The following is a 19181-nucleotide window of genomic DNA, read 5'->3' as shown; positions in this document are numbered from 1 at the left end:
AGCTAGGGAGAGAGAGAAAGAGAGCGTCGATGACTCAGGGGTTAAACCACTTGGCTTGCAATCTGCAGGTCCTGGGTTCGAATCACGCCAAGTACCAATGTGTTTTTCGATTTACATACCTACAGTTATCCGATGTTCTTACGGAGAAGGAAAACAGCGTGATGCAACCTACAAATATCTGCGAAGAAATTCAAAGATATGTGTGAAGTCAACCAACCCGCACTGGGCTAGCGTGATTGTATATGGTACATATAGTGAGCTGATGATGAAATAACTAAAATATATTCATACATTTCTATGAAAAAAAGGAAACAAGAATAATTTTATATCGACGTTTGAAGCAGAATGGAACCCTTTAATAATACGTGTCAGTGTTTGAAGAGTTCATTCAGCGAAAAACTTTATCAAACAAAAAGCCTTTGTGAAGATCAAAAGAAAATAAAACCTCATTATATTACATTTCTCCTTCTCTGCATTATGGCTATTATTTTGGCCTCACCCTTTTTGTTACTTCGCTTTGCAAATGGAGCGAAAACGGAATCTTTATTTTTCAAACCGTATGGCCGCGTTTTTGAAATGAATTTATTTTCAATGCCTAACGTTATAATTATAGTAAAATACTAAATATTTTCATGATTTTTTTTTATTTGGATCAAAGAAAAAAAAACTATACACTAGACTTTATCACATTATTTAATATGTTAACAATTTAATTGGTTACTTTCTATTCGAACGTAACTTAAAGTGTTATATTCTTGGTATAAATATAAAATTGATGAGATCAGACATAAAATTAAACAGACTTAATATTCCATTAACCTTATTTCTCGAACCTGTACAATATCGTGATAGGAAACAATAAAACCCTTTAGTTAGGTAACAAAGTAAGGATCATTTGTTTTGATGGAGGAATGCTTGGAAAAATATCAGTATCGTGCTATGAAACAGTTAGACGATACTGAATACGTTACTAACATTGATTTATAAGGCCCCGCCTTTGCGTTTGCCGCGTAGCGTGTACGACGGCTGAGGCGTGTCTGTTGAATTCCAAGTCTTCGATTTTTAGGGTAATGCCATCGATCCGTCTGAACAATAAATTCAAGCTAGGACAGTTATACTTATAAATGTGTTTATGTTCTTGCTATTTATACGACATTTTATGGTTCTAATTTTAGTATACATAAGCAAGTTTAATGTTTATTGTATCTCGAATTTTATAATATTAAAAAAAAAATCGCGATTCCTTCATGAATTCAAAGAAAAGTATAAAATGAATATTACTAATCTTACTTCTGACTATCTTACTAATATAAATGCGAATGTTTGGATGGATGTTTATTTGAAGGTAATTTGAGAACGGTTAATGGATCTCGCTGAAATTTGGCAAAGATGTAGAACATGGTTTCGAAGAACATAAGCCACCAATAACGTTATTTTTATATCTCGCGGACGGAGTCGTGGGCGACGGCTAGTTAAGAAATATTTCAATAACGTTATTCATAATATTAAAATGTAATACAATACCACCTTGAGAATGTTAATAATGAGCTATCAATACTCGTATTGATTTGTTTGTATTGTAGTGCGGGTTTCCCTTGATTAATCCAGAATCGGCGCAGAAGGCAGCCGTCGGTTCATTAGATACGAAACGCTTCTATTATTCTCGCCGGTAATAACTCCCCCCAGGAGGTACAGGGCCTATATATCACGAAGGAAAAACAAATTATACGAAACAGACTTGTATATTGTACACAGAACGATAAGCGATAGCATTGTTTAGTGTGTGTAATAAATGATATACATAATAAAGGATGAAAGAACGCATTTAAATGGAGATAAAAAGGAATTGTATCTTAGTAAACACAATTGCGAGTTATTGTATAAATATTAGATAAGAGGCATAAATATAGCTTTGGAATATCTATAGCAGTGCAGTGTGTAGGGAGCTTAATTGGTCGAGTTGCGGAGACATAACTCACGAGTACCGTTTACTTATCATAATGTGCCGCCAGCCGCGCCCGCCTCGGATACACCTGCACTGCTTTTACGTAGGTTAAATAATGAATCATAATATTACGTCTCTACACCTATTTATACTTTGAAAATTGTTTCTATAATACGTAGCGAAATTATTCACATACGATATGTCGTACGATTGTTCGCGATATGTAATTGAACTTGTGCCCTTTTTTTTGTTCCCGGGGGAAGTCTTCAAAAGCTGCCCTGCCTTTGTGGGGAGGGACAGGGTTAAGTGAGACTTGATTCACTAAAACCTTGGTGACGATCCTCAAGTCCAACTGATGAGAGTTCCGGGATCTCCAAAGGAACGCACTGAGACTAAAAATGTGGTCAAGATGTGCATTAACCAATTTATGTGTTCCATCCTTGTCAAGGGGAGTGCTAATCGTCTCATCTTTCAATACAGACTGAATTCGATCCCTAAACGGCATCTTTAAGTATTGATCTTTAGAACGACGTGCTTTTTTATATAAAAGATACGATTTTTTAACCAATAAAGATTGATAGCAACGAAATCTCATTAGGTTTTTTCCGCTCAAACAAATTATCCGAACGCTTTGTTTTGTAACAAACGTTTTTAATAAACGAAATGGCTCACAAATAAAGCAACAAAGTCCTGACTATAAATTACATTGAGTACACATTTCAACAGTGTAAATTTTTATCGCTCTCCGATACGGACGCACTGCGAATAAAATTCAAATCTAGATATTTTCACAATTCAATTCGAGCTATTCTTTAAGGATTTGCTAGAAAGTAACAAAACTTTGAATTTATTTCGCCACCAACTCAGTAAACTGGGTTCAAGACGGAGTTGTATCTGTTACATTCAAATTGAAGAAAAGATTGTTTGTTGTGAAATTCAGGCGCGTGATAACACTGACAATTATTCAAAGTTGCGACAATTTCATTCCACAAATGTTTGAGTTTTTGTTACATAAAACCCTGTAATGTAATACATAAAATGCTGGAGATAAGAAGTAATCTTCAAATATTATTTGTAAATTATTGTAAACAGTTGAACCAATAAGACTACAACCATCTTTTACCTTTATTAGGTAATTAAAAATATGGTGGAATTCAAGAAACTAATCAAGCGAATTGAAATACTTTCAATATTTCTCAAGAATAAAACTTATCTTGAAGACGTAATTAGTATATCTAATTAATACATTTTAATTACTTTTAGAACTAAGAATTTATTCCAAGTAGAAGTAAATAAACTAGGTCAATCATAAAGATTATATAAACCTTAAAATTTCATTTTGTAGGAATTTCCCGAACAAGATATGACTCTCGTAGATTACTCTCCGGTGGAATTATAATCATGACATTCCTTGTTGCAAAAGTGTCCTCTGTGGACCATTAACTTCTGAGATAGCATCAAGGATCTACAGAGTGTCAGCCTTTGATGATAAATGTATTAAGTTTAAAGAGATTCCAGAAATTACGTCGTCTCGTAAATGATTAATAGAAACTTTTTCAACAACATTTTGTTTATAATCTTGCGATTAAAAACTTTTCGATAATCCTATTTCATTTTACAACTAAACTCTACGATGCATGTGACGTCATCACATCTGTGATAGCTTCATAAGCCAAATACAAACATATTTATTATCCAAATCTTTTGTTTAGTATATACTGTGTAATAAAGAATGCCTACAGTATACCGTCCTTGGCCGGCGCAGTAACTGGCGACGTAGTGTAACGTCGGCGGATATGTTTCGTTTGACCCCACTCTGGTGATTTACCACCCTTACCCCGAGCCGAAATGGCGTTCCATTTTCTAGAAATTAGGTTGGTCAGACTATTTCTCCACTTTTATTATTTGTTGCTCTTTACACAATTTGCGTGTCAAAAAAATTATTACTTTACAGGATGTTCCTTGTTTTATATCCAGGCTATATTATTACCTATTCTATTGTTTCGTTTTTGTTCTATATATAATAATAGTCAAGTACCTCAACAACCATAACAACGTGCTAAAGAGGATTCTATCCAGACTTTTCATAATTTGTGTTATACTAAATTCCAAGGTACAAAATAGCATTGAAAAGCTGCGCATATAACAATGATTACTTAGGATGTGGCTAAAGGGAAAGATCTTATAAAAAAGCGGGAACTATTTATACCGTTACTGTTCCAAATTAATTAAACAAAATATATACGACCATTCTTTCATGCCACAATAGCAGTTAAATTTAAAAAAATGCATACACATTCTAAATCTTGGAACGGCTTTATTTTTAAGCTCACTTCCAACGTCCTAGATTCTCATCATATAAACAATACGTTCGTCATAGAGGAACGTAAAAACAATTTCTCAACTTCGCATCCAGACGTTCGAGGAAGGAATAAAATGAAATAAAAAAACACTTCGCAAATAATCCAATTTGCTAGCTGTTGAATTTTGTAGTAGAAAACGACAACCAAACTCAGCAAAGTTTTAATCGAAATTAAAATGTACTTTTTAATTTTTATTGTTGTTTTTAGGCAATAAGTTACATAAATTTAGCCTTAATAACCTATTACATTTTTTAGGAAATAGAACTTGTTGAATATGATTGATTTTTAGGGTTCCGTTCACATAGAAAAAAAACGGAACCCTTATAGGATTACTTTGTTGTCCGTCCGTCCGACTGTCAAGATTCTTTTTTTGTAATTAATTAAAATCAATAATGGCGTCATCCTTAACTTAGGACACGCTCCGAGTCCCTTAGTAAGGACGTATAGTGTTCTGATTATAAATGATGCAATTGCAAATAGTAGTTACCTGATTTGCACTTGGACCACAGCAATATCTTATTAAATTTCTTCATTTAAATGTACTTAATTTATCTTAAAAGTAAACAGAGAGCAGTAATAAAACCAATTCCAGTACAAACAAAAGCGCTTAGATGGGATGCGACCGAAACGAAGCTGCGAAACTTTTATTCAAGAAGTCCTCAGAGTTCGCAAGCAAAAGAAAGCCGCAGACTGAACTCAAAAGAACTGTTTGTAATGCACAGAGATATTATAAAGAAATCCCGTTTTCTCTGTCGTCACTTCGTATAGTGATAGTAGTGGTTTTTCTAGTAGAGAATATTTAAGAAATACTTTTTCGCACAATAGAAAAATTGTCTTTTAGCTTCTTTAATATTAAGATAGTTTAATAGAAAACACGTATGTGACAAAGTGGGAGATTGTCGTTGTAGAGTGTGGTAGGTTTAATAATAGATGGATGGAATGGGTAAAGAAATTGTAAAGTAAAATGATACATCGATTGGGAATAAAACATCATGAAAAATTTTGAAAAAAAAAATTGTAAGCAAAATGATTTTTTTTAATTATTTTTTTAATTTTTTTCGATATAAAAATCGTTTATTTCGGAGCTACAGAGTAATAATTCTTGTAATCTCAGTCTGAGTAATAGAGCAGCTGAGTCACGGTCTAGTACGAAAACCAGTTGGAAGTTTTTATGAATCAATATTAACAGTTTTGTTATGATTGCTATCACGTTTGTGTAATCAAAACGGATTCGCCTAATTAAACATCATCTATTAATTTCATCCAAACCTGGTTGAACAGGTTTTTAAAATTCGAATGTTGCTTTTTGTTTTAGCAAAAAAAAAATATTTTGATTCAAGACCATTTTTTTAAAACTTAAAAGTAAAATAATGTCTGAATATACAATTACCAGTATTATATTGTTGTCGAGACAGATGGCAAAAGAGAAAAAAACCATATGAAAGAAAGAGTTTTTATAATAAACTTTATTGTTTTGTTCATACGGATCTACAATTTCATCCAGGTGCTTTGAAGGACTATAGGTTAAATAAAAATTCGTTGTCGTAATACGTAATGTAGATTTTTTTTACTGTCATTTTTTATGCTGTCTCTATTAGGAACATTATTACAAAGTGCAAAAAGAAAATAAATATAATATTATATATTACATGGCAAAAATATTTTAGTTAAGAAAAATTCTTACAATGTTCTGTTATTAAAAATTGTTCGAACGACGCAATATTGCCAATAAAATGCATCTAAGCCAATGTTTAGAGGGTAAATAAATTTGGTGTTAATAAAATAACATTCTTAAAAACAACTTTAAGCGTCAGCCTAATGGTTAAGGGCACGGATTTTTTGATCACGAGGTCGGGGGTTCGAATCCCGCTATTCGACTATTGTCGTAAACCATATCCTAGCACAAGCCTAGAATTTAATTGGAATGGTAAAAGAAATATTAGTAAATTTATAAAAAAATCTGCTAATATTTTATTAAAAAAATAAAACTTTTAATCATTTTTCAATGGTTATTTAATTTCAAATTTAACGATTTTTTTTTTACTTTTTAATACATTGGAAATTCAAAGGAATAAAATGGATAAAACATTTATTAAATAAAACTAAAAAAATAGGTGTATATTAAGAATTTATCTAACTTTCTATGTAAAAAATCTGTTGCAATGTAAAACTAAAAGGTTACACTTCATAGTTGTACTGCAGTTAACACAAACTCGGATTAGCTGGACAATGCTACTTTTAAGAGCGCGTTTCTAAAAAATTGTGCGACTTATGTGATTTATTCGCTCTAAGTAAGTCAATGTTCTTACAAAGATGCAGAAGTACAATATTAAGTAAAATCAGCAAATGAAATTAAAATTAAAAAAAAATCTTTATTGAGAAAAAAAAAACATTTTCACAAAAATTTTGTGGGCTCTGTCTCCTGAACTAGTAAATACTGTGTTTCAGACAGCACCTTCTCTTATCTATTGCCTAAAGTTTATATAGATTCTTAACATAACATATATGTAATGCCTATTTGGTAAATAAATAAAAATTGTGAGACATTTTCGAATATATATTTAAGAAGACTTAATGAATGTATCGAGACAATATGATTTTTTTTTTCGTATATACTTAGCAATATATATAGAGGCAGTCAAAAGGTTACTTTAAAAGTATTTCCTGTAGTAAGCAACAATTTTAAAATGTAAACACAAAAATGTCTATTCCACGCAAGCCACGTAGTTCGCCGCTCATTTACTTACAGGCTTTTACTAAAATTAGGATTAGTGCAGAGCTCTTTATACGGGAGAGTATTTCATTTTGCAAAAGCTGTTTCCATGTTGTTAAAGCTTTTTGGTGAAGTGCCCTTTTAGTTTCATTTGGATAAGCGATGTTAACCGATTATGTAACGTAAATTAAATTAGGGAATGGTGAAACCTCTTATATACACAATTAATTTGTTTTAATAGTTTTCAAACATTATTAGCAATTTATATGACCAACATTTTTACAAGACTTATTTAAATAGTGTACTTAATGTTTTTGAATGTATTTGTATGATAATATTAGATATTAGAAAGAATTATAGAGTACTCTGTCCACAGCGATATTTCCAAACAGTTATGATTTAAAGGCCGGCAACGCATCTGCATTCTTTGGTATTGTAGATGACCAAACATGAAGCAAGATTTTACGATTCGATGTCTGACAATGATACCATTTGAAATAATCATACAACTAACACTAACATGGGTTTAATTACAAAAATGCGATTGTATAAAAATAATCTAGTTGGTTTATTTAATAAGGTTTAATTTTTTTTTATTCTAGTAAAGTTATTTGGATCATAAACATTCGAAACGAAAAGAAAATACGTCAACTTTAAAAGTAAAACTTCTTCAAATTAGCAGTAATAATGTTTTAGCACAGGGACAATGGTCCGTATTTTTCACTGATTAGTCCAAAGACAAATTGGTTAAGATAATGTAACTTGAAGTTGTACTTTACTTCCTAATTCGTCTTGATTTACGACTTTGTTAGAGAAATTCAGATAAGAAAAGGAACTTCGGTGAAAATGGAAATTTTCCTGGGGCTAATAAATATAAAACTGGCATAAAATAGTTTTGACATTTTATTTTATTTTATACTACGCTTGAATTATTATATAAAGGATGAAATTAAAAATAAGTAAAAATCACTAGCGATCGTAGCTCTTATCGTAGGTTTTTTTTATACCAAAATTTCTGTATAAAACATATCGTTATCACTTTCATTATCTGTGCCAAACAAAGATAACAATATACTTTTTAAGTAATGAGATTTTGGTCTCAGACACCCACGCTTTTTTCAATTTTATAGACATGTTCTATTAGTTACCAAACTATAAATATTTTTATCTAGCTTTATGTTTCACTAATGACAAATAAATATAGGGTAAAACACTTTTGGTAATAATAGTTTGAAAATAAAAGGCCAATTAAATGTAGGAAAGTTACAATGGAACGTTTAGTCACAATTTCGGTGGCCGCTTTCTCCGCCTAATTAAAAGCTATTCGTTGGCTAAACGGGTCATACATCAACGTCGGAGGAGGGACGAATTGCAAATTAGGATAACCTAAAAAGGACGAATGTTCCAACATTTCTTTGCATGATAACAAGTAAGACAAATAGGTTAGAAAAGAACCTTAAATTTATTTATGGCCGCGAAAATTGAACTTATTTTTCAATAGTACCTAAATTATCAAGGAACAATTCTCAAATAGACGCAAATAATTCGCTAACAGGGTTTTTTTTCAATAATTTAATAGCATATCCTTAAAAAGGATCATCGCATTTTAATAAATTAATCAAACGTAACTACTTTTATTTAGTAACGAAATTTATTAAGTTCTATATTAATTATTTTTCTGAGAGGATTAAAGGTAATCATGTGGGCTTTTCTGTGGCTGGTTAAATTAATTAAAAGTTATTTGTAATCAACGTATGTAAAAAAAAATTAAAATATTTTTTATACAAATTTCAGTTAAGTATGTCTTTATAAATTAACACAAAATAATGAGTAATCGACGTTTTGTTAATCTGGTTGGGATAATTAAAAATTAATTTCGTAGCAATTAAGGCCAAGGCTATCAAAATGGCCTAAAAATAGGTTAAATGATCGTGATGAGATGAGATTTTTTTTAGATTAATTATCCACAAGACAAATATCCACAGACAATATTTTCGAATTAAAAATGTTATTTATCTCTAATCTAATCTTTATTCATTTGGAAAACGTAAGAAAATTAAAGTGCAGAAAATTCTCATAAAGTTGTAAAGACATAATAAACTCTATAAATTGTCGGTTTAATTTTTTAAGTAAAAACCGAATGAATTTAAACGTTCAAAAAAGTGCAAACGGCAAGTGTACACAAAGTGCGCTTTAAAGCCTGGATTGTAGTCCTCAAAGTGACGTGAAAAGACTTCGCCTCCACAGCTTTGCATTGCAGACACCCTTCTGACTATTCACTTTGTATTACAGTTCTGACAACCATTCTATTGCCTCTAACCGCTTTGATACGATGTGATTGATAAACGTTTAACTAAGTTTAAATATATATACAAAATTAATTAATATTTTAATTTGTAATAAGGCTAAATTATAAAACGAATTTGGTATAGCTTATACAGTAAGTAAGTGAAGCCAACCAATCCGCACTAGGTCTAGTCACCCCTAACACAGGGTAGACTCCGAGCTCCTCGGGACGTATAGTGAGCTGATGATGGTGATATATAATTTAAATCATTCACAATCAAATGATTCATATTTTTAGTGAAATAACGAAGTCAAATTATTTATATTTATTTTTATAACACCACAGTAATACAACGCATAAAATTACGCTGACATTTCGAGCGGCACAATTTTAATGAAAAGATTTTTCGAAGCGATTATATTAAGCTTCTATTTTTTAAACTGAACCGCAAAGTCAGAAGCAGCCAACGTTCAAAAGCATTGATAAAAGTCCTTAGTGAGATGAAAAGACTGTCGCCCCACCTCGCGGCCGCACGAACTTCCGAAAACTCAAACAATTATTCCTAAAGCCTACCGCCTGACGTTTTAAATACCGCTTATTTGAACTATGCAAGACTTTAAATCAAATTAGAGCCGTGGCGCATTTTATTTTCAGTATTGAATTAAAATTATGACTTAATTTTATGCGCACATTAAAAAAAATACATTTTATTAAAAAAAAAAATCAGACTTGTTCCTTACGTTGTTATTTATAAAATCCATCCATTGAATTCATATAAGTCAAGATCATATTAAGCTTTCGCACACATTATACCGCGCTGAAGACTTTCTAACGGTTCTCCCAAGGGAAATTCTGTCATAACCTATACAATTGGACGTATCTTTAGTTATATTTCTAACATTAAATAAATAAGACTTTATTGCATGTTTGAGTATATCATATTTGATAAAAAATAACAGGTTAGGGACGGTTCAACCAATACAAATCAGTTATTGTCCTGCAATCTCACCTTATCTTTCAGAATATCATTGTCTATAAGAATTCATCATTATATAATTTACAAATAATTGCTGGATTATAAAAAAAAACATTGTAAAATGTACTATACAATACGAAAACAACGTTGTATTCTATTCAAAAAAGAAATTCCAATCTATAATGCGACCCTTTCACAAAGTACAAAACTTTACTATAAAAATATTAGACAATTTATGTTCAACAAAAGTGGAGCATACTAGAGACGTCGTTAAAGGGTTAGAGTTATAAATCACCAGGGGGGTCAACCGCGCACCGACGTCACCCACTGCGTCAATAATGCCGGTCAAGGACGGCATAGCATAGCCACTCTAAGTTTCTAATTATATCGACGTTTCATTATACTGAACTACCAAACATAGCTGTATAGGTTAAACTCACGTCAATATTTAAGTAGTGATAAAAACAAGACATTCAAATATACACATATTTGACTAACGAAACATAAAGTACAGATCATAGAACAACTATCACACTCATAGACGATTAGTGGTCACTAAGGGATCTGATTAGTGTTGATTTAATATTAAGGGTTTTCAATTTACCAATAAAACCGACTCTTTATATTGTGGTGGGTTAGGTGGAGGTTACTATTTCATTTATGGGATTTATTTTAGGAAGAGTGTAACATGCTACCAAATTTTTTGTGCATAATAGTATAATGTAGTAAAAGATAAAACTGCGGCGTTAAGTGCGCAGTTCGTCAGTCCGTTGTCTATCTTGTCAACATACGTTCGTTAGGGATTGTACTCTCCAATACCGGTATGTCGTTCCGTTTAGTTTATGTCCGACAGTGTTCCAGTAGACCTCTCGTCATGTTGCGCAAGAGGAACATCGTAAGGCTTTATTAGGTGTAAGTGCTACATGCACACATAGAAATGCGCAGAGGCAATTTGTTACAAAGTTACGCACAAGAAAATACTTTATTACGGACATTTTTATTTAGTATCGTAGATAATTTTAACTAGTTGTCTCCCGCGATTTCGTCCGCGCGGGATTATAAAATAGATAGGAGCCGATTCTCAGATCTACTGAATATGCCTATAAAATTTCATAAAAATCGGTCAACCCGTTTCAGAGGAGTATGGTAACTAACATTGTGACACGAAAATTTATTAAGATAAAATATGTTTCTAGAATAATAATTTAGCGGAACTTTCTTTCAAGAACATCATGTTTCATATTTATAAATCAATCAAGATACTTCTAATTTTGTAGCTAATTATATCGAAAATACAAGAAACATGTTTCTAAAATAAAGTCATGCTTCCTTCTGATACGCGGTTCATTAGCCTCTTAACATTTTTTACGATATTGACATAATATCTTTAGATACGGATAAGAACATAATAGCAAAACACATGGGCTCCGTGTAACAAGAAACAAGAAGATTGATGTTAGTCTTGTGAAGCAAGTTGTACGTGTTTTTCTAACCTTGTAACTTCCAACCATGCTGAACGAATGATCAAATGATGTACGTATGATGGATTTATGTTACTTTGTACCGTTTTTAATAATATTAATCAAGTAGTGTTTAAGAGTTGTTCATATTTCCTTGTAAATATCGAAGCAAGGCTGTGAGTGAATTTTTGTAACTTAAGGGTATGCATTCGCCCGACTAACATGTGGGTTATAATATAGCATTTATTTTCATATTTTTGTTTTAAAAAAATCTATCAAATATAAAAAAAATATTAATTTAAATAGTGCGAAAGGAAAAGAACTTGATATTATTGGGACTCTATTAGAAATTTCTTGTGAAATAAATTGCATTACAGCGTCAATTCAATCCAAAGGCAGAGGGTCCTAATTGGTAAAGAGGTTTCTATTAAGACATCGGCCCGCCATTAATTTTTCACGTCGTTTCAGACTCTATTTCCTTGTTAACGCACCACAGCTTTGGGTTATTGCAAACAAAGATTTCCGATAAATATGGCAAAAAATAAACACCTAAATGGTTTTATAATAAAAATACGACAATATTTTGATATTATTTTTAATGGCAACCCTACCTTTAAAGGATGTAATCCAAAGCTTTTACCTGCTTACACTCGAGATTGCCAAGTTGATGACTTAGCTTTCTTAGACACTATTGCGCAGTAACGAAGACGGAGGTGCGCTAAAACCAACCACTGATATTTTATGTGAGTTTGTACTGGGGTTTGCAGCATGTTAGTTTGTTAAAAATTCATATAACAAATAGTATTAGGTCTTCCACAAAACATGTCAGAATAGTTTTTTTTATGGGAAAATGCCAACTTGTTTAACAAGACGTTTGCTTGTGCTATTCATTCTATATAAGAAAGCGGTAAGTTCTCTAAAAAACATTTTCAAATGTGTTTAGTAAAAACTGGACAAGAATTTATTATACCACATAAAGATCCTTGAATGGTTTAATCCTAAAAAAGGATATATACACAATAACGTCCGTTGTAATAATTACGTAATATTTCTATGGTTTGGAAAACCGTCGTAAAACGTAACGTAAAATAAGGAGGAACAAACAATTACCCTCGCAATTAAAGCCAACTTAAAAGTAGAAAACCGTTTCGGTCTGTTTGTAAACTATTATTCAATTTGTTGAGCTAATGTCTGGACGCGGTTCGTGGACGCTGGCCAACGTCTAGTCCTACGTGACTTTATCTACGTAGCCGTTCTAATATTATTTGCATTTAAAGTTCATGAACTGAACATTTTCCTTGAATTTTCTTGTTTATAGAAAAGAAAATTTGTTTTTAAGTTTTTGTCGTTGTCTTAGAAATTCTTTTAGTCTTTAGTCTTCGTTTCTCGTACTTTATCTTTTTTATCGTGGAAAGTTATCTTTAATTGTTGTTAATTAACGTTATTAAAAGGACATTCACTCACCTGATTTTGAGACTCTGTACCGCAATCCCCGCCCGCCTTTTTGACATCGATTATACGTCCCGAGTTCTCCATAGTTGTTGTTGACACGACTGTAATCCGCTAGGTGGCGGTTGCCATCAAGATGATTCGGCAGGGACCTGTTCCATCCCATGACGTCACCCACCACGGACCCACATACTGAAGACTCGGTTTGACTTTTAGCGTCGCCATTGCAGAGATCTCCGCTAGACCTTGCCCGTCGGCCCTTGAGACCTTTAGACGAGTGCTGGCTGATGTTGGAGCCCATAGCGTGGCGGGACCTCAAGTCGGCCCCGCCGGCATCATAGCGCCACGGTTTTGTCTCGCTATCACTAACTCTTCTACTCTGGTTTTGATCTGAAAAAAAAACACCACTAATTAAACAAAAGAAAAAAAGATAATCGAAGATAAAAGTAGCTTTAAAATACGTTCCTCAATAAACCTGTTGATTTTAAGTTTTCCAATATTAGACTTTAAAAAATTGTTTCCAAATGTGTCAATACTTTAATATATATATTTACCTATATATCAACTGAATCTTGTAAGCATATAACTTTGCAGTAAGAAATATAAAAACGTATCTCTTTGGCGTGAAGCACGAGTAGGCTGGCGCAGGTATCTCGCCCTGCTTATAATGCTGTGTACATATTCATAAAAATTCACGGGACGTGAATACGAAAGCGCAACCCACTTATTGAAATCTTCTATGAGAAAATACTTATATTTTTTCTGTGCCAGTCAACACTTTCCTAGAAATATATTGAAGAGAACTTCTTGAGTAATAATTTTGGTAAAATTCATGTTAAATATGATGTAACATCTTGATATCGGAACTAAATGAAAGTATGCGGACGGTGCCCGGTCACTTCAATATTTCGACGAATCGAGGAACCACTTGCTCGTTTGCCATCTAATAATATAATTAATATGCGTATTTTTTTTTAAGAAATCAATAAAACTTGGAAACATTATTAGAGATTTAGAAATGGCCTTCAACTTTTTAAAGACAGAGGGGAATTTCCGTTAGGCCGTTCAGCGTACTGACCACACAAACACCCAACTCATCAAGTATGATAATAATATCGTACGAATAATTAAATTTAAAAAGTTCCTTGTTCATAGTTATTCATGAAATGTGGCGGGCTAACCAAGTGGTAATTGATTTTTGGTTTAATCAGGCCCAGGTTCATTAGCGTTGCAACCGCAATGTGTGTCGTTACACTGGATTCCACTTACGGCTTACATCAAACGACCGCTTGATAAACAGAATGATTAAAGCTAACCGAAGTTAACCTTATTTTCAAATTGTTACGATCTTTTGTTCTGCACCAAATAATGAATTTTCATTGTCAAAAAACTGGTACAAAACATGTAAATTTTTGAAAAACAATCATGAAATCCGTTGTCCGAAATAGAAGTTGAATGCATGCCGAATAAAAACCTACTTTTTTAGTCGGTTTAAAAACAGGAACTTTCGCAAATGACGACAATTATTATGAGCATTGTTGGCAAAATGTCTAGCGTTCGAAGAAACGACAAGATACTTTAAAATGCAAGCATTCTCAATTCTATTTATTTATGAAAGAATAAAAAAAAACTCCATCATTGGCAAAGGCATTGTGCTATAGACAATGCCGCCGCAGTATGCGATGCATTGTTAATGCGTTATACAATAGAACTTCCTTCCCGTTTCCGACCTTATTTCTTATATTGGTTATTGCAAAAAAAAGAGTCAAATAAGAAGCATAGATTTGCTCAAACAAATCGGTATAGCTACAGATAGTTTTCTGATTAAATTTGATAATTGCAACAATATCAAACTAATATCTAACTGAACTAACTAAAATTATAAATGAGAATGTTTGGATGGATGCATAGATGGCTGCATGGATCTCGATGAAATTTGGCACACATATAGAACATAGTTTGGAAGAACACATAGGCTACTTATTAACTTTTTCTTTTAATTACGGGTGGACGGAGTCGCGGGCGACAGCTAGTAATCAATAACATAACAAATTGTAAAGAAGAGTATAGAACACTAATATTAACTGTACTAAAAAAATAGATAAAAGAAATTGGAATACGCAAGGGTACGTTTAAAACGTTCTAGAACATTAGTAACGTGTCACCACACACCGTTAATGTCCCCTGACATTAGTGCTCACCACATCGTTGGCATAAATTTAAATTTCAATAAATCGAGATATTTCTGAGAAAATCATTATTATCAACCTGCTCTTGTACGTACGGAGAGTCGGCACAGCATTTATTACTCCTCCATACATCTCTACCAACAGTCATATCCGAATCCTTGTTCACACAATTCATCCACATTTTCTTTGGTCTTTCTCTACTTTTGTAGCTATCGACATTCAATCACATTATTTCTGAGACAAATACAGGTTCTTTACGCGAACACCTTTTTTATCATAATTCTGGATGCGAAATTTAATAAAAAAACATACCATGGTTTACTCTTACCAATAAATCAGCTTCAAAACTGCATAAAAACTTATTTCTCCACCTAAGATTTATTTTCGCTAGGGACCGACAAAACTTAAAACACTGGTTGGGCCGATAAATGTGTCTGGGAGTGTATTACCGTTTAAAATAACTGTCTCTAAAATATTTTTAGGTATTAAATAATCTAGAAGCTTTCTATCAACGTACTTGATTAAACTGTTCACTAAATCTATGTAAAAATATAGCATGGAGTACAGTACTAGTTCATTAGTATTGCAGACCGCAAGACTTAACAGACAGTTGGTCCCACCAACCTCTGTCACATGTCAGGCACAATGCAGACTAATTTCCATGTGGTTGTGGCTTGAGGGAATTTCTTGCTCATCTATGTTACACTATAAATCTATATATGTACTTCGAAAGCATACATTAATCCTATTTTGCTATAAAAAATTGGAATGAGAAGATTAGAAATCTAAAAATTAAAACGGTTTATGTTTTGTTTAAAATATACACCGTATAATATGTGTTTATATTTTAGTTTGGCTATATTGTATAATAAAGCCTATTAGATTAAGATATAATTATCTCGCAGCATAATTAAAGCGAAGCTTCAAGCACAAATTGTAATCCTTAACGAGCGTAACTACGCACAGGAAAACTAATTTATATGTTTAACAATAGCTTACATAGGAGGTAATAGTGAAGTAACATATACACCGTATCCCAAGATGTTGTAAACTAAGATTATAATATAAGAATGCGTATAAAGGGTATCGTACGAAAAGCTTAATGTTTTAATTTTGTCAAATTTTCAATGTAAAAAATCCATAAAAAAATTAATATTTTTATGGAATACTATATGTCGCACGCGACTCCATTCGCGCGGAATTTAAAAAAAAGTTAATAATGACCAATGTGTTCTTCCATACTATGTTCTACATCGATGCCAAATTTCAGCGAGATCCGTGCAGCTGTTCCGGAGATACCTTCAAACAAACATCCATCCTTACATCCATCCATCCATCTAAACATTCTCCATAAGGATTGATGAGGATCGAAGAACTGAAAAATTGTATTGTGTATTTATATTTTTGCACTCATTGCAAGAAAAGAATTCTTGCACTACATCAATTCGTGTTTAGCTCCGACTTAAAATTCACTTCGAACCGCGTTCAAGATGTAAACAACACTACAATTCTTGCCATTCAATGAGGAATTTCAGACTGCAAGGAAAGCTTTAAGCGAACCATTTGTATTCAGATGCGACGTTTCAAAATATCTTCGGCACATCATTTGAAATTACAATCAGACTGCCGTATAGTTTACGCTCAGGGTAAAGATTCTATGAAGCTTTAAATTTTACATTGTCTTTTAAGGCTAACGATTTATTTACAGTGAAGACTTCATTCAAAATATCTATGTAATATGTTAGTCGAATAATATCTATGTTTGTTAATTTTAATTATCAAATCAGCAATTATTCGCTTTCTTAATTAATTTCAAATCGATATAACTGTTTAGTATACATACTTTCCAAGTTAGTACGGCATACGGCTTAGTTCTATCAAAGAGTTTTAAAGTTGGTGACTGTCAGATACTTAAGGCTTTGAAGTCTTTGAAAGTACTTATAAAGTGAACCGACTAGTATAATTTTCCTTCCTTAACATTAGGAACGCTTTAACAGACATGTGGGAGGATCGTTTACTACGATTTTTTCCGCGCTTTATTTTTATTCGCAGTTGGAAATTCTGCAAGGGACTGTGCATCTGCAGTAAAATATCGGGTATTTTATAATAAACGCGACCCTTTTTTTTCCAGAGAGGAAAGCTTTATGCATACTCCGCGCCCCGGGGGGGACGCGGTAGTTATGTTGGATTCTCCTCCATAGCGGAGGCATACCCACTAAACCTCTCTGTTCCTCCAACGCATCGGGACGGGACCAGGGGCACGCTTTCGCTCTCGTCCGCGACCATAATAAACGCGACCCTACGGAGATATGAAAACTATTTCACTTGCTTTTATCATTTTATTACATTTATTTACACCAATATGCTAACGTAAGTACTGAGATGACAGTATTCCTACCAGTTAAAACTATAATTAAAAGTCAATGGATAATGGAATTGTAAAGGCTGAAGCCGTATGGTTTCTGCGACTTATATCTTACCTATTGCTAAGTTACCTAGCGGTGATATTTTTTTTTAAATATTAATAGTTTTTTTTTTTGTAAATTCACTAATATTTCTTGTACCATTATAATTAAGCTCTAGGCTTGTGGTAGGATATGGTTTACGACAATAGCCGAATGTCGGGATTTGAACTCCCGACCTCGTGATCGGTAATCCGTACCCTTAACCATTAGGCTATTGACGCTTATCTCTACACATGAGTAATAATTTTTTCCTAGTTTGTTTTATTATATTTATAATATTAAAATTTCTAATAATAATAAGAATTTAATAAAATGAATATTACGGAAACGTGTATATAAAAATAATTCAGAATAACAGTTTAATGTTTTCGAGTATTTTAAAAAGTTAGCGTTAAAGTAATAAAGTGGGGGTAGGTAATAAACTTTCCGTAGCTAGAGTAGAGCGCTGTACTTAAACTGGAGTGCTCTCATGCAGTAGGACCGATCGTAACAAGAGCACGGCCCGATATTAATACCACGAGCTTCCAAACTACCCTCGTTGTCAAATGATGCACGGTATTCAATAAAAGTACAAACTATATCTCTATTAGCCGAACTGTTATACTATCGGTACAATGGAAATCATCCCAAATAACTTTTTGAAACAATTCCCAGAACTGAATTCCTTTATCGTTCAATACGGCTGAGCTCTAAATTCCATCTTCTGGATGGTTGGGATTCCACACAGTACGGCTTTCGCGCAATTACCCATCGTCAAGACAATTGCTTTACTCATAACCTTATAGATAATAATTAAAGTAAAATTTCCGGCTAGATATTTTTTAATGTATTTGATTGTTGTTGCGCATTTGGCAAACGACCAAAATGCCACGAAATATCTCGTGAGTTTATTATGTAATATGCAGGAATTCATCAACAGTAAATGTCTGTTTACCCGTCTCCCGAGATCTGTGTGATTGCTCAAACAAATACAGTAAAAGAAACGGTTATGACACAGTAAATTGAAACCGGAGCGGCGCGCGCCACCCACAAACAAATGATTTGAGCGCTACCAACTTAATTGTTTTTGAGAGATTTCATTGTGACCTTCCTCGAAAAGGTCAAACATCACTAACGAAATTTATTTTCCAATGATCGGATTGCAACTTATATGGTAAAATGCTATCTGTACCACCAAAAAAGAAAAATAATTGAATATCGTACATATAAATAAAGATAAATGTTTGTTTCTTGGTTTTATACAAATTCTTAACTCAATATTGCTAATAGTATCCAGAACATATCGCGGCATAGATTTGGCGGCTATTTGGCATAGATGAAGAACAGTCTGAAAG

General features: G+C 32.8%; 1 protein-coding gene across 2 annotated transcripts in view; it reads right to left on the bottom strand.

The window, feature by feature from the left end:
- Positions 1–19181, bottom strand: part of LOC106126858 (uncharacterized) — a 75645-nt gene that overhangs the window by 36142 nt on the left and 20322 nt on the right. For both annotated transcript variants that reach the window (XM_013324760.1, XM_013324768.1), the window contains exon 2: positions 13209–13583. In XM_013324760.1, the coding sequence (XP_013180214.1) occupies positions 13209–13583 (375 nt within the window). The remainder of the gene's footprint in view (positions 1–13208; positions 13584–19181) is intronic.

The sequence above is a fragment of the Papilio xuthus genome, unplaced genomic scaffold, assembly GCF_000836235.2.
Source record: "Papilio xuthus unplaced genomic scaffold, Pxut_1.1 DF828952.1, whole genome shotgun sequence".
Classification (NCBI taxonomy): domain Eukaryota; kingdom Metazoa; phylum Arthropoda; class Insecta; order Lepidoptera; family Papilionidae; genus Papilio; species Papilio xuthus.
Note: the sequence above shows the minus strand (reverse complement) of the source record. Positions and strands in the feature narration are given on the sequence as shown.